At 34.7% G+C, this 16,578-nt stretch overlaps 3 protein-coding genes across 3 annotated transcripts; 2 read left to right on the top strand and 1 right to left on the bottom strand.

Annotated features, from left to right (window-relative positions):
• The first annotated feature begins 2,835 nt into the window (after nt 1–2,835).
• Nucleotides 2,836–7,507, top strand: LOC106127856 (phosphate carrier protein, mitochondrial-like). Its single transcript, XM_013326141.1, has 9 exons — nt 2,836–2,932; nt 4,126–4,244; nt 4,460–4,568; nt 5,016–5,185; nt 5,432–5,593; nt 5,777–5,956; nt 6,316–6,453; nt 6,791–6,922; nt 7,246–7,507. Exons 2-9 carry the CDS (start codon nt 4,131–4,133, stop codon nt 7,336–7,338), a joined length of 1,098 nt encoding a protein of 365 aa, XP_013181595.1. The 5' UTR covers nt 2,836–2,932; nt 4,126–4,130; the 3' UTR covers nt 7,339–7,507.
• Nucleotides 7,508–7,920: 413 nt separating this feature from the next.
• Nucleotides 7,921–9,514, bottom strand: RpL9 (ribosomal protein L9). The gene is given in 3 exon segments (NM_001312081.1): nt 7,921–8,276; nt 9,045–9,293; nt 9,499–9,514. Coding segments are annotated over 2 exon segments (573 nt in total). The 5' UTR covers nt 9,286–9,293; nt 9,499–9,514; the 3' UTR covers nt 7,921–7,944.
• Nucleotides 9,515–9,924: 410 nt separating this feature from the next.
• Nucleotides 9,925–12,161, top strand: mRpL46 (mitochondrial ribosomal protein L46). The gene is made up of 6 exons (XM_013325216.1): nt 9,925–10,125; nt 10,205–10,376; nt 10,486–10,619; nt 10,954–11,096; nt 11,487–11,618; nt 11,977–12,161. The coding sequence occupies exons 1-6, from the start codon at nt 10,065–10,067 to the stop codon at nt 12,124–12,126; spliced, it is 792 nt and encodes a 263-aa protein (XP_013180670.1). The 5' UTR covers nt 9,925–10,064; the 3' UTR covers nt 12,127–12,161.
• Nucleotides 12,162–16,578: the final 4,417 nt, after the last annotated feature.

Raw genomic sequence — 16,578 nt, 5'->3', positions numbered from 1 at the left:
TCTGTCTAAGCAAAAAAAAATCCTTGGGGGCTCAAGGTAGGCACAATTGTTAAAATTTTAAAAACTTTCTATGTGAGCGTAGTTAAAATGTGGTGTTCCAGCGTAGCAGAATCTCCTATAATATTGTCCTTGACGACGCTCTATTGAGCAAGATAAATGAAGCAATACTTTTGTTAGCATAAAGTATCATATGAAAACAACTAATAATTGTATGAAATTTACTTATTTCATATCAGTAATATGTAGTTGATGCAATTTTAATAATTCGACAGTAGTTAAACTAACCCAATATAATTCAATTTTACGTAAAATTTTACCTCCATTTGAAAATTAGGTATGACATGGAGAAAAAAGGCTAGTAAACTGTTATTGTTGATATAAATTGATATAATATTGAAATGTGATGTAAAAGAACGAATATAATCATATGATACTTTATAGTGAACGACTTGTTTAACCATAAGTTTCCATTGTCAATACCTGAGCAAAAACATATTATTAGTGTATGTGTTCAAAGAGAATGTAAAATATGTTTTCGTACGAGTGTTGACAATGTAAACTTGTGGAGAGATGTGTCTCGCGACATGAGAAGCAATATGCGCTGCGGCGGTTGTGATAGGCCGACTGCGTTTATCATTGTCACTTTACGTCCCCGGGGACATGTTTAGGATAAGTACGTTTTCAATTTTCTTATTATAATGTAAATTTTCACTCGTGCGTTGATCCTAACGGCTTTCACTGTAGACTAATAATGCTTTTTGTTCGTCGTGCAAATTCTAACATCCTAGAGGGTGATGCATTGTTGACTATACAATTTTATTTATTGACATTATTAAGCAAATTATGCTTGTATTAACTATGTAAATTGTATATTATATAAATTAAATTAAAAAAAATATTCATGTTATTTTTAATCGGATCGCTCGAAATTATTGAGCGCTAAGAAATTACTATTAATATTACTTATGTACACGTAAAAGTGTTTGCGTCGAATTCACGGTGCACTGACAATGTTGAATGTTACAAACTAGCTGTATTAGTTGTTTACTACGGGTACAGTCGCGGCCAGTGACGTCTCTACACTGCCTTTCCTTACCACATTTTGTTCTAAATGCAGTGGAAACGCACCCTACGTTTATACGTTACATTGCGAACTCGTGTGAAAGCGAAAATATATTAAAAATAAAATATAATACATTTAAATATATCTACTTGGAAATGATCGTCTCCCGTACATTCCAGTGTAGATAGGTCAGTGGGAGCGACTGTGCCGTTTAGTTGAGCCCACCTCACGCGACTCCCGCATGGCTAGGCTAAGACGTATTATAATGTAATCACAATTATTTGCTCAAGCGGCAATCTGTTTAGAAGTCATTGAATCTCATCGACATTCGGCGAATGTACCGCTGTCACACGGCGACCTGCGAACTCGTTTGTTGGTTACTAAGCAGTTGTGTTACGGTGTGTCACCACCTTTATAGTGTTTGACATTAATTTATTATTGAGAATTTTATTTTCATATATGCAATTTAAAATGGGATGCCCATCTGCAAATATGGCCGCAACTGCACGAAAATCTACACAAACGCCTAATACATATTGTTGTCTCGGGTTGTCAAATGGAATGAAAGAGATAGCAAGATTGTATATGCAGTGGGATTCTACGGTAGTACCAACCTGTACTTAACAGTTCGCAAGAGCATTTGCATATTTGTATGTTACTGTCATGACATATAGACATTCGACAAAGTATTACGACTGACCATGTTTATTTGTTAAATTTGATACATCCTTATTGGCAAATAAGGAACCTTATCAAGACATTACCAAAGTTCTTCCGTGGTACAGTCAGCAGCAAAAATTTGAAAATTTTAATTTAAATTAAACTTGCACACAATATTAAGAGATGACACTTTTTGCGGCGAGATTAATTATTATTTTAATTGTAATATGCTATTATTAAAATTTAAAATATTTTTTTATTATTAGATAAAGTAGTTTTGACGCTGACTGTACATTGGCGGCATGTGTTGCAAACTCAGTTATAAATGTACTTAATATGAATGTTTTAACTCCCCAACAATGTTTAGTTGGTCGTAGTCTTTGTTTTACAACTGCATGTAAATAATATTTTATTTTTTTAATTCCTCAGTATTTTAGTGACAGGACAGTTTTATTCTTTAGTGTACCCGTCTCTTTAGTCAGTGGGTGCACGTAATGCAAAAACATTTATTATTTTAATTTATGCATTAAGTTAATATTCGTCCTGATTTAATAACATAATTGTGAAAATGATTTTTTTTTGTTTTAATAGCTATTTATTTTATATTATTAAGAAGATATTGTATTGGATTAATTGTTATGCATTGTGTAAATTAATAAAATTTAATGATGACTTTTTAACAATTTAGTGTTTTAACATTTTATCGAGAAATCCCATATTTGCAGATGTACAATGTTTATCAGTTAGTGATGTTCAATAGAATAGTTTGAATAAAATTATTTACGTTGAAAATTCTACTTGGTGTTGTTATTTATAATATTTTCCTTTTGTATTAAACTAACGGTAAAGAGAACTCTTACCTGAATGTTCTAGGATTTTGATCAAAAAAACAAATGTATTTATTTAATTTCTATGCTTTAATTTTTTTTTAGGTTTACTTTCCATCTTCAAATGATACAAATAAAATTAAAAATGTGATTTTCTTTATTTTTTTGTACTGTTATAATAATTATTTATAATTTCAGAATGTTGCCAGAATTAGATAAAAGTATTATGAAATTAAATTTTCACGTGATTATATAAATTTTGATATCTGGATTTACGTGTAGACGAATGGAATTAAAGATATCGGCCGATTATCAAGATAATGAAAGATTATTTGTCAGTGCGGTGCGGACTGCCGAATTGTTGATTTCGATTTAAGGCAAGGTATGTGTTATTTCTCTTTATTACGTAATAATAATAAAGGACTATTATTTCGGCTACAATTGATACGTTAACATTGTGTTATACATCGACTCAGTACTTCGTTTCGTCTATACTGTATCTATAATAGGAAACTTAATAATACCGGTAATTTACAAGGTTACTGGGTCAGGAGCAATTACACGTGGCCGTCATAATTGTTACGCGACCAAATAAAAGATTTAATTTATTTTTTTCTGAAAATTATATTTAACGTCTAATTGTCGAGATATTGAGCCATTCCAAAATTACAGCTTGAAATGTCCAGAACTCTTTAATTTACAAACGAATACTACTGATTGATTTATCTTACATATAAAATTCTCGTGTTATAATGCTAGTTACCATACCTACTCCTCCGAAACTGCTTGAGCGATTTTTATGAAAAATATGTCCAGTAGGCCTGAGAATCGGCTAACAGATAGTATAATATAGGACTGTGCAAACAATTAGCTCAGTTGAAATTTAGGAATCAAACCCACACTTAGAATAGAGGTAGAGCGCTTTAAAAAATCAATATGTGCGTAACTCAATTACGAAACGATCTAGATTTGCGACATGGATAATTGAATTAGATATTCACTCAGCTGATCATATTGTATATAGTAACAGTGAGAGTTAAGTGCAGGGTTCTTAAATATTTCCAGGTAATGGCATTTTTCATACATCGTCTTTAAACTGACATCTAATACTCAAAAAATTACTAAAGATGTGAAATATTGTAAAAAAAAACGAACGTCGGTGGCGCTGTTAGCGCTTGACTGGAGTGGACCGAAATCTACACGTCCAGGTTCGATCCTCGCCATGTAGCGACGTGTGATTATCAAAATTCAAATATAATTGTGAAAACCGACCCACTCTTGGCCAGCGTGTTTGCCTATGGCCTAGTCATTCATAATTTGTTTAGGCTCTGAGCCCCCATTGGGGTTGTATGAGCGGACAAAGATTATAAATTCATCAAACACAACTGTCTGTGTTTTTTAAACAGATAATGACCGTCTAAGTATGTGACTTGCAAATACTGGTTCACACCCGTTTGATATAATTCAGATCAATTTACTGCAAAGGTTATGTCACAAGCTGTACAGAGAAATATGTCGTATGATCTGTAGTCTCGTGGGATACAGACAATATATTTAGGCTGCGTATTTGTTTAGATAAAATGTTTGCGTCACTTCTGGAGGTAGCGCGTAAGTCCCCGTTCCACGGGCCTCTGACACCCGCCTTGTGCGAAACCAACGAGCCCGCACCCGCACTCACAGAGTCTAATGTACAGGTTAGCTATGATTTCTCTATTTTTGTTCTCGTATTCTCAGTTGCCAATACGTGACTACCAACTCTCACAACCCTATTATTGTATGTGGGAGTTGCGATACGAAGAAACTTTTTCTACAGCCGCATTGATAATGTTTTTGAGTTTAATGTCTCTATTGATTGCCACAATTTAATTACGAATACCTGTTTAACAATAGTTGTTCTTGTCTGTTCCAGCCCATCCAGACAATAGCTGCGTCGTCGGCGCCGGAGCAAACGTACTCATGCGAGTTCGGCTCTGCCAAGTACTTTGCGCTGTGCGGTGTCGGCGGTCTGCTGTCATGCGGTAAGTTTCTTACTATACAGGATGTTTTTTGATGCTTCTTGAAATATTGATATATCATGTTATCTGACATATGTTCAATCAGAGCAAGCGCTATGAGAGTCGGACATGAACTTGACATTATCCTTAACATTTATCGCTCACTCAAACCTGATTAACACAAACAAGGCTACACGCTAATAGTATTTTATTTATGAAAAAGAATATCTTAAGTGAAATTTAAGGTTTACAACATTCAATTTCAAAGCCATAAGATAAAAAAAAATTAAACTAAAAAACCTATTATGAATGATCCAAAGACACCAAATCACATTTAAACCTTATTAACTCAACAATAAAATGGTCATGGACCAAGCATATAACTCCACTGCTGGACGTAGATCTTAAGCCTTCCACAGTATACTGTCTTCCGCACAAATCAATAAATAATCAACTACATGTTTTAATCAGGTTTAACCCACACGGCCGTGGTGCCCTTGGATCTGGTGAAGTGCCGGTTGCAGGTGGACCCCGACAAGTACAAGAATGTGATGAACGGCTTCAGGCTGTCCGTGCGCGAGGAGGGTGTGAGGGGTCTCGCCAAGGGCTGGGCTCCAACACTCATTGGGTACTCGCTACAGGTACGATGGTGATATTTTTTACAGTACCGTTAAACTGGGTCAGCCGAAATCACCAGGTGGATATTTATTGAATTTATTTTATGACACAGATAAAACAAAAAAAGAAATCGAATAAAATCTATGAAAACAATTACAGTGGAAAAGCTTAATGTATTGGTTAGTTGGCGATCTCGAGGAATCGATTATTGAGACCTGCTCTTAATAAAGTTCTTATGATTTTCACTACAATGTGTTATTCTTCTACAGGGTCTGTTCAAATTCGGTCTGTACGAGGTGTTCAAAGTGGGCTACTCGGACATGCTGGACGCGGAGACAGCCTACGTGTACCGAACCTTCGTCTATCTCGCTGCCTCCGCTTCCGCTGAGGTCTTCGCCGACATCGCCCTCTCGCCATTCGAAGCTGTTAAGGTAAAACATCTAGTTATTGACCACCATTTTTACTCTTGGCGTATTCATCTAAAAAGGTAGCGACTAGGGTGGAGTGGCGGCGCCTCGGCAGGTCACCGATAACTGATGACCACGAAGAAGAATTCATTTTTCTGAGTTATATGGGGATTGTTTTTTTTTACAAGTTTTAATTTTTGTATATAGGTCCGCATCCAAACTATGCCTGGTTTCGCCAACACTATGCGCGAGGCGTGGCCCAAGATGGTGCAGAACGAGGGCTACGGCACATTCTACAAGGGTCTGGTGCCGTTGTGGGGTCGACAGATTCCCTACACAATGATCAAGTTCGCCTGCTTTGAAAGAACACTGGAAATGTTCTATAAGGTATGTTGTTAGTGCATCCTGTGCTTTATTTATTTTCATTCATAGACATGGCGGTATTATTTCATCTTCAGCATTTTTTTCTATATCATTCTTTCAATTCTTTCCTGTTCTGTGCTTTAAATACATTTCTCCATTGTGAACTGACCAAGGCTGTTTTATTTTACTGTGATTCTGCACATAACAAGCGAAAACAGCGCTGCTTACTTCTTTTGTTAAAAAATGGTCCTTTGAGTCGGAACTAAGGAAAACCAATATTTTTGGTTTCTATCGAGGTAAGGACTTAGATCTCGTCCAAAATCATCGGAAATATATTATGATTATAAGTATGTAATAATTTTAGCGTTTTTTATGTGTTGCAGTACGTAGTGCCGAAGCCGCGCGACCAGTGCACGAAGGGCGAGCAGCTGGTGGTAACGTTTGCGGCGGGTTGCGTCGCCGGCGTCTTCTGCGCCATCGTCTCCCACCCCGCCGACACCGTCGTCTCCAAACTCAACCAGGTATACATGCACTTTACCTCTGTTGTACCATCTACTGTCTTACCTAAATCTTTGAAATCGGCCAAGGTTTAGACTACAGAAGGTCATAATTATTCCGTCATACATAATTAGGCTACTAGAAGCTCATTGTTCATCACTATTGAGCAGTTTTGCTCAATCAAATCTAGTGTTTCAAACGATCGTCAAAAGAGGGTATGATGTTTTCGAAAAGTCCACAAAATTAGACAATATTTGAAATATGTAGTTTATTTGAGAACTACAGCTATGCCATGTTTAATATATTTATTGTATGAAACAAGAAAGTTGAAATAAATACTGATTTTACGTGTGTGTTTAGGATAAGTCGGCGACAGTGGGTTCAATCGTGGGCAAGCTGGGCTGGGCTGGTGTCTGGAAGGGACTCGGCACCAGGATTGTCATGATTGGTACACTTACCGCGCTGCAATGGTTCATCTTCGATGGCGCCAAGGTTTGTACAATGTAACCACTGATCTCTATAGATGGATAGGTCATTGCTTAAAAATGATAGGTTTTGCTTTTGACACGAACCTGCCATTTGATATTTCCGAAGTTTGAATCCTTACCATCGCTATCATCAGCACCAAAATGGCGAAAATCAAATAAGCTCAAAATACCATACCAAAGCTATTTAACAGAGGTCAGTGAATACAACAGTGTAGAGCTATTGGACTTGTACCTTACAATCTTAGCATTTACATCCATATTACCTTATTTCAATTTATGGGTTCATAATTTTATAAACAACACTTAATAGTTGTGTTATTTTTATAGGTTGTTTTAAGAACACCACGACCACCACCAGCCGAGATGCCTGAATCCATGAAGAAACGTCTTGAAGCTGAACAAACAGCCAAAGATAATTAAATTAGAAATCCCAAATCCAGAGCTATCACAACCCTAATCTCAGTTTATTGGTTGAAAAAAATATAAAGAATAGTGAAAATGTACTAGAGTGCAATTTTAATTTGTTGCCAGTACTAAATAAATTTATATTGCATTTATAAGTGAAACCTATTTGAAGATAGAAAGTAAAGGTGTGGTTTCTTAATTATTGTATTTAATATTTATCTATAAAAATAATTTTATATTAAATATCATTTAGTTTTATTTCCTTGCGAATGACTACTGCAGGGATGTAACCTGTTACTGTCAATAATTGTACAATAGATGGCAGTGTTATCAACCTTACTTCCAAATTGTTTGAATGTCTATATAGCCGATTGAAATGTTTGATTACATTTGGACATGATAGAAGAATACATACTTTCCTACTGGATCTACAGATTTGCAGTTACTAAATTTATAACAAACTATTTTGATCACATCAAGTACAAATCTGTAATCGTTAACTGTTATAGAAATTTAAAAATATTTGTTTTATTTTGGTTAACTTTGATAAAGCCATAATATATATATAAGGAAAATATAAAAAATCAAACAAAGAGGTTTCAAGTTGGTTTTTTAATGAACTTAAATCTCGTCTGCTACAACAGTAGTCTTCTCAGATACATATAAACCATCCAAGAACTTTCTGATGTCTTTATTTTTGACCATGGTGGACTGTTGAATGAGGGCTGCTGAGCTGGAAACATCTTCAATGGAGTTACCTTCAATAATCAGCTCATCCTTTTGTTTGGGAGAGTTGACAACTGTCACACCTGGTGCCATCCTTACCCTCCTAATGTACTTCTCTCCGAGGAAGTTACGGATCTCAATCAACGTGTTGCCCTCAGTGGTCACACAGTTAATGGGGAAGTGAGCATATACTGCACGCATTTTGTATTGGAATCCCTTTGTTACACCTGAAATTAAAAAAATTATGCTCACATATAAAACCGGTATAAGCTGAGATTGAAATAAATAAATTAAATTCCTATGAATGGGAATATATTAAAACATTGCTAACTCATTTATGTACCACAAATAAAAAAAATAAACCTATTAAATGCATATACTAAAAATCTATTTACATCTGGTTTTAGATAGACATCTTCCCAGATCGGACACTGTTTCAAAATTGTTTTTTACTATTTTAAATGAAATAACTTGTGAGTTTACTTTATAACATAAGTCACACTAAATGTGCTTCAAAGAATATTTAAGCATCCAAATTATGTTAATGTAGATAATGTTTTAATTAAAGATTAAATCATAGTTGAAATTAATTAAATAAAGTTCAAGTATTATTTTAAATTATGTTTTCATTTTATCAGAACATTACCATTCTTATATCTTTAGTAAATTTATGCTTAACCAAATATTAGACAAAAACATTAATAATTGATAAACACATTACCCACCCCTATTCATGACATTAGTTCAGTTTCTTTTAATTTAATGATCATTATTCATGTTTCTACTATATTAAGGGCAATAGTAAAGTAAACTGTTCTAACATTTTAGTTTTTAACATTTGTACATTAAATGTTTACAGTGTATTTAAGACAGATAGTTGCATTAATAATGTATTAAGTCTAATAAACCCTATAATAAAATGCTCAGATAAAAAGAAACCACATATCACATCCCAACCTGATATGTTTATAGAACCAAAACAAATATATTTTTACCTTTGATCATGTTCTCCACATGAGAGCAGACGGTTCTCACCGCAGCCAGTTCTTTTTTCGATCCGAACCATTTCTCCACCTTCAGTAATCGAGAGTTTACCATGCGAATGTCAACAGCCAAGTGTTTAAAATTTCTTTTAAGGGTACCTCGGGGTCCTTTCACTGTCACCAGTCGAGACTTCACATGAACTGTGAGCCCCTCAGGGATCTTCACCTTTTGGTTAGCAACTATTTGCTTCATGTTGTGGCCTAAAATAAGATATATTTATGAACATAACCTATACGACGGTTTGACAATTAAATGTATATGTTTTACGTCTATTTTTGGTAAAATATTTGGGGAAACATTAAAAGCAGAACAATATACACTGCTCTCAAAAATATTTCACTGAAACCACAAGAAGTTAATAGGATTAATATAGATTTTATCACTAAAAACAGAAACTCTGCTTACTTTCAGTGACACAGAGAGCCGGAAAAGAATTTTAGGGTTGCCAACTTGCAAAAGCTGTTATCTAGTGTTGTCGGTTATCGGTAGGGCAAGGCTAAAAAGGTAGAATATAGAATTGATTTTTGTGGTTAATAAAGAACTGATAAATGGTCCAATACTTTAATAACATATTTTTTTACAGATTTTAACAGCGAATATCCACTACTAAAAATCATTCAAAAACATATTTTCGTGTTTGTTAAAAAGAAAACTATGACTATTTTTGTTGTAGCACACAATTTTTACAAAAAACAAATTATCTGTACTCGATTAACTATCAGAAAGAGAGAATTAAATATCTGAAAAATGTTAAGTTATTGTACATGCACCAGAATCATAAAAATTTTGACGGCATAATTTTTGACGTTGACATAATGTGTCAATGTCAAGATTGCATTAAGGTTAGGTTTTCTGTGTTGTGTTTAATTTATTTTATAAAATATTAGTATGAACTTCGCTTAGAATATCTACAATTATACGTTTATTTAAGTTTAACTAATTTAGCAAAACCTAGGCTGTAAGATACGAAAATGATATTTAAGCGGTTAATTCGACCAGAAATTAAACTGTGTTTACGAGTTTTGAGTAAAGGTTATTATTGAAATTCAAACTTTTATCCCTAATCTTAATTTAGAATACGGCATCAGTTATATGTGCTAATATTTTAAAGGTTTGACTACGAAGCCGCAGTGGGACATTATAACAGGGGTATGCGTTGAAAGGTTACCTGTCGTAACACCACCACTGAACGACATACAAAAAAAGTATAAAGAATTATTATGGACCATAGAAGTTGAAAAAAGTTTAAAGTCAGATCACGAGATAAGGCATGAAAACGATAAGTAAGTACTTCTAAATTTGCACTAAATACTGCTTCAATGTATTTGAACCGCTTTTGTTAATTTGATTTCGAAGACATTACTTTTGTTATAAAATATTTTTTCTCTATAGAATCCAAGCTGAACTTCTTAAGAGTGACACTCATGATGTGGATATAGATGCTGTTAGCAAAATAACAGCTCAAGATATGGAAGATGCGGCAACTGAGGAATTATCACAATTCAAATTTGGAAGTATTGAAACAGGTAAACAAACATACACATTATTTTATCTACCATTATAATGAACAACAACTTGTAGATGATTGTTTTCAATATTAATACTGCACTTGCATGTGGCTTTTTCAGCACAGAACTTAAATAGCCTAAGTTACCACACTAAAGGTACCTTCCAGTAAAAGTCCCATCAAAATTGCTTCAGTAGTTTTAGAGACGAAAAATTAAAAAAAATGGTTTTACATTTTAAGTCACAGAAATACATTGTGTGCACAAAATTTGTGTTTTTTATATTACATACATACACTCCAATTTTATTAATTGAATACAGTGTTTCTACTTTATATCTTAATATTGTTTATAGAAGCAGACAAGAAAGGTGACAAGACAAACCCTGACAGATGTCTACAGAGACACCTGGTGTTGGTTGCACCAGTTAAATTGGGAACTGATGTAAGAACAATACTCCCCCAGGGGAAATGGCAAGAGGGAGAAACATTAAAACAGGTCAGTTACACAATACAATGCAAAAAAACTATTCACCAAAATCAAGAACAAGATCTATTATGTAGACTGTGAAATTATTTTGATTTAGGGAATGTTCTTACTTCAACAAAATAGACTTCAGATGAATTATAATATTTTTTTATATGATGATTTATGCCTGTGCAGCAACTTTTTTTTCATTAACTAGGTATTGCCCGCTACTGCGTCCACACAAGTTAAAAAATCTTAATTAGTTCTCAAAATGTTTCCAAACTTTATTCTACATCTATGTCAAATTACTTTGAGATCCCTTCAGCTTTGCAGATACCTTCTAACAAACATTGATTCATATATTCAAACATTCACATTTATAATATTACTAAGATAATATGATAGAATTTATTTTTTTAGACGGCTGAAAGAGTTTTAGAAGAATACTGCGGGAAAGATCTTAAAGTGCAATTCCTCTCAAATGCTCCGTGTGGCTTTTACAAATATAAGTATCCACAAAGTTCACAAACAGATAACAGTATTGGTGCCAAAGTAAGTTGAATGCTTTAACTTATTATTCCTTGTCTATGGCAGCAGCTGCAGCGGTTAGCATTGGCTAAGTGGTATAAATAAGAAACAATTCTGCATATAGACTACACACAATCAAAAATATGTAAAGTTTGATCATTTGTGCTTTAACACTGTTGAATCAGTGTTGCCTTGTATAAAGTTGTGCACTATTGAATTAGTATTGCCATGTGCAAAATTTTGCACTTTTGAATCAGTATTGCCATGTGCAAAATTAAGTTCAATGTTGTCATTCCATTGCAGAGATGAGAATGGATGAACTAGGACATTAAATTTAATGTTTTATGTTTGATTGAAAAAATAATTATCATTTACATTACAGGTTTTCTTTTACTATGCTAATTATCAAGGTGGTGCTGTAGACGGCAAGGAAAAGAATTTCAACTGGCTTACAAGGAATGAATTAAAGGAACTTTTACCACCAAGGTATAATAAATCAGTACAAGAGTTCTTAATCGAAGAAACTTGGTAATTTATGTAGAAAAATAAATGTATTAGTTAATGTAACTTGGTTTATTTTTATTTCTTCGAGTTTTAACGTTTACGTTAAGATTATGTTTTAACAATTTTTTTTATTTTTCTCATTAAGATTTTATATTTCGTACCGCAGTGTATCACCAGAGGCTATTGCCCCTGTCGAAAAAGTATTCCTACATTTTGAGTTCTGCCGGTCCATACAAAACTCATAGGGCGCACCTAAATGCACTCAGTGTGTGGTCGCGGAAAGAGGACTAGAATTATGCAGCCATAAGATTCCGTAGACCTTTCAATAATATATTAAAATTATGGATTGATATGGGTTTGTATAATCGTGATTTATTCTTGGCAGAACGATATAATAATCCAACTTTATTAACCTTATTTCTTCCACGCTTCCGAAGTTATGATCGATAATATGATGTTCTATATATCGGCTAACAGTTCGAGAATGTACGATGTTATTCTGTAATAAAATATTATACAAAATATAATCATGGCCGATGTTAATATTTCCTCATAAATATTTTGAGATAGACATGAAAAACAGTAAACATAATGTAGGAAGACATTGAACATTGTGGAGCACGGCCGACCAATAACAACATATGATGTAACTACTGCACCACGGACGCGGCTTCCATCCCGCACGTTCCTTGCCCACGTCCTAAACACTAATATAAACATGTTATTATTTAAAAGATCCTCTTTAGTGCGCAGTTAAATGCTACTTCCCACATTTACATTGAAACATTATTTAGCGAGAAGCCGGCGCGGGGAGCGCTTCGCAGTAATGCTTCGAAATAGAAGTTTACTTAAACAATGAGCGTGATTTACGAGTAAACAGATTTCGATGTTCGGTCCCGAAATTTCCAGGGACTGAGTCTGGAGTGAAGAAATATTTTAAACCTTATATACAGTATTCATATAGGCACTTATCGTGTAATTCGTTACCTTAAGAATGGAAGCGAAATCGCTTTTGAAGTTTGCTTTTATCGCTATGCGATGAAAGTTTAATTTACCTCGGTGTAAATGGGTTAAGATTGGACGTGTTAGCCGCTCTCTTCAAGGCTCCCGGCCGTCTTTTCGGATTCGTTTACAAACAAATCGGCGGGCTGTTTTTCGTTCACTCGGTTCTAAATTAAATAATTCCTATCGGAAAGTAAATAAGCAAAACGATTGTTTTATTGTTCGCCTTGAGTAATTATTTTGTATTGTGACATAACAAAGATTTATTTTCACAAATGTTGATACACGTTTTCAAATGTTTAAGGAAACGGCTGACACGTTTAACAACGTAACGATTAAACATTGGGAGATTTTCTCAATGTATATGAGTAGCTTCTAGATCTCTTTCAATAATCTGATAATGAGAAAGTCATTTCATAGGATTATGTTCTTCCCACTTTTTTGATATTTTTAAATAAGACATTTTCCAGTAAACATCATAAAGGTTTGTATATATAGATTTCTTTGAAAAAGAAATCAATAAAATTCTAAGTAAATTAAAAACCAATAAGAAAGTAACTTATAAACGAATAAAAATAAAATGTAAAGCATTTGTGAGAACAGACGGTCTTCCACATTAATTTCTTCCCCGCGGGGTGCCCACCTGTGGCTTTGGACTATCATAATTGATAAAATTCTTAACACACATAACAATTCCGTCCCCACATTCTCTAATTTCATGGATGACTCGGGAATGTGGTCGGTGTTTGGTAAATATCAACAGTTAAAAGGGTTAGTTTAATTAATTAATAAGCATGTGACTTATTGCTATTTTATTAATTCAGGCGACATTGTTATGGAAATATTTACATTCTTGATGTTTGTTTGTACCAAAGGAGTAAATAAAGGTGTGTAATTTTTTTTAAATTATAATAAGATACGTCAATATTATTTGTCGTCATGATTAATTCAAAATATCAATGGTATTCAATCAATAATCATAAAGTTAAGCTCAGCTTTTCGTTGCGGCAAATTCTAAGAACATTTTAATGTTTGTAAGTGTTCTTAAAACATATTATATTAGTATTATATGTATAAAATGACTAAACAAAATAACCATCATACTAGCAATAACAATTATTAGAAAGAAACTGTTAGAGTTAGAAAAGATTCTTTATCTAAAGTCCCAGAAATAACTTAAGACATTCCAATCTGTACAATAGTCGTTATAAAAGACACTCAAATGTTTAAAACTGGCGTTAGCCTTAATGACCACACGTCGTTATTTAAAGTTGAAAAGGAAGGCCGACGGGAATCACATAATCTGCGTCAAACTTAGATAAACTGGGTAATAGAGAGCAAGAGGGCCATTGTTCCACTTCTAATGGACCACCGGCCGCTCCCAGACGAGCGCCTCGCAAAAACCGCACCGAAATGTTCGGCATTGAAAAAAGAACGCGTAAAACAATATATATTTCATCATTTAGGGACTTCATTGGAATTAGCTAAAGTATTTTATCTTTAGCTTTTCACAGTTCGATAACGGTGGCGGTGTTAAATTGTTGACAAGACAAAGTTATCGGAGAAAAGTGAGAGCCGTTAGTGAGTTCTATTGATAATAGAATCTATGCTATAACATAACTGGAAATATTTTAAGCGGTGGCGCCGCCATTCGCTACCTTTTATTCCTTTCTTCTTGTAATTACTTTGTCAATGAAAACAATTGAAGAAAGATACTTTGTTATGGTTTTACAGACAATGCTTTCGGTATTAGCATTGTTTTAGGCTTAGCGAGCTGTAGGTCAAGGGCCTGACGTTTAGTTTTATCTGCCGAAACTTTAGTACTATTGAAGTAACGTTACAGTTGTCTTTTAATGATTTAGTAGAAAATTTAAATCTCACTTATTGTCAGAATAAAATGTAATAAAAAAAACAATGTGATAGAATTTAAAAGATAAATAAGTGACAAATGAAACAATGCAAAAATGATCAGGAATTTGTGAGGGGAGTGTAGCGCAAACATCCCTTTGTAGATTACTCTACATTCTTGAGATAAGGCTCCGACCACCTCAGGCCGCGTCATCGTATAAAACACGAATCCCTTTTGTATTGTGCCCTTCTTCACATCTTTAGGAATGTATTTCGATATTGTTTTTAAGTATTATTGGGAACACTTTAAGCGTTACTGATGTAGATAAAGCAGATACAAGACATTACCTAAGTATACAATAATAAACTTAAGTCTAAAATCCAACGAGAGACGCGTTTGCATACTGGTTCGTTGGTCGAATTATCCTGCAAAACCTATGAGGTAAAAGGACTGTTCTTACGGTTTTAATAAAAACTGTATCAGTAGATCAGAGGAGTTAAATAAAACTTAAGGAAATTGGTTTTGAATTGTCTCAGGAATTTACGTAATCAATAATGGATCTTATTTTTAAAACACAAATAAATAACTGGATACATAAAGAAAATTTGCACACATTCATACAAATCAAGATCGCAAATAATGGGTTCGTTTCTTAAAATAATTTGAATTGCATTCCCATATGCTTTTTGTACAAACAAATTTGTGTGTCTGTATAAACACGATAATAGCAGAGTCAGGTTGTTTTTCATCTGTAAGCGAATCCAGCAGTTGCGTGCGCCTACGCCGCGCCCCGGCCTCTTCTCGCGTGGGCAAGGGGGCCAAATAATGTTAAAAATACCCGAACATGACCTACACTACAGAATTTATATTCTACAATACATGTGTTTCGCACTACTCAATATATGTTGTTGCTACGAGCATAATACACAAATGTGTTTCTTTTTGTCTTTAATAATAACCAATACGCTGGGATACCTACGTTTAATTATGATAGATTCCTGTCAAATGGTCCCATTTCACCTAGTTTTTTCGGTTACAGGAATCTTTTGAACTTTGACTGGCCACATTCTATTAAAGTCGGCGGGAGCATTTCATTGAGAAGGCAAATCAATTAACACCTAAGAAAACGTTAACAATTCGTGTACACAACAGTTCGTATTAAAAATCAATCATACATTTAGGTGGCTCTGCGGGCGCTGGGGCGCTGAGGCGCTGAGCCGGTGGAATGCGCCGTGTGTGCGGCGCGGGAGAGACGCGGGTGAGGCGCGGTGAGGGCGCGGGCGCGGCGGAGCACGGCCAGGTGGGCTCCCATTAGCAGCGAGAGCTCCGAGCGGCCGCTCTTCATCTTTATGATAATTATTTTCTGTTTGTTTTCGTCGGGGAATCGGCCCGCCTCGGCGGACGCTTCTCGGAACCGACTTCCATTGTGGTAAATTAAAGCCGCCCGGACCCCTGCCACGACGAGAGATAATTCGACAGGATGCCGTATATTATTAATTGCACTATGACTTGTGGAAATGTAGCTCGGAGTTCAGTGAGTCATTCATTCCGCCGGCCGTGCCGCGCCGCTGCTGCGTGGGAACGACCCGCCATCTCCACTTACAACCCCGACTCGATAATTTTATATGT

This window comes from Papilio xuthus, unplaced genomic scaffold, assembly GCF_000836235.2.
Source record: "Papilio xuthus unplaced genomic scaffold, Pxut_1.1 DF828952.1, whole genome shotgun sequence".
NCBI lineage: Eukaryota > Metazoa > Arthropoda > Insecta > Lepidoptera > Papilionidae > Papilio > Papilio xuthus.
This window is presented reverse-complemented; position numbering and strand designations above follow the sequence as displayed.

What these genes read in the sequence shown, in the direction of transcription:
- mRpL46 (XM_013325216.1), top strand. Translation starts at nt 10,065, where the DNA reads ATGATATTTAAGCGGTTAATTCGACCAGAAATTAAACTGTGTTTACGA. An exon ending in TTTACGAGTTTTGAGTAAAG is followed by an intron (nt 10,126 to 10,204) that starts GTTATTATTGAA and finishes AATATTTTAAAG; the next exon opens with GTTTGACTACGAAGCCGCAG. An exon ending in ATAAGGCATGAAAACGATAA is followed by an intron (nt 10,377 to 10,485) that starts GTAAGTACTTCT and finishes TTTTCTCTATAG; the next exon opens with AATCCAAGCTGAACTTCTTA.
- LOC106127856 (XM_013326141.1), top strand. Translation starts at nt 4,131, where the DNA reads ATGTTTGCGTCACTTCTGGAGGTAGCGCGTAAGTCCCCGTTCCACGGG. An exon ending in TCATTGGGTACTCGCTACAG is followed by an intron (nt 5,186 to 5,431) that starts GTACGATGGTGA and finishes ATTCTTCTACAG; the next exon opens with GGTCTGTTCAAATTCGGTCT. An exon ending in TCGTCTCCAAACTCAACCAG is followed by an intron (nt 6,454 to 6,790) that starts GTATACATGCAC and finishes GTGTGTGTTTAG; the next exon opens with GATAAGTCGGCGACAGTGGG.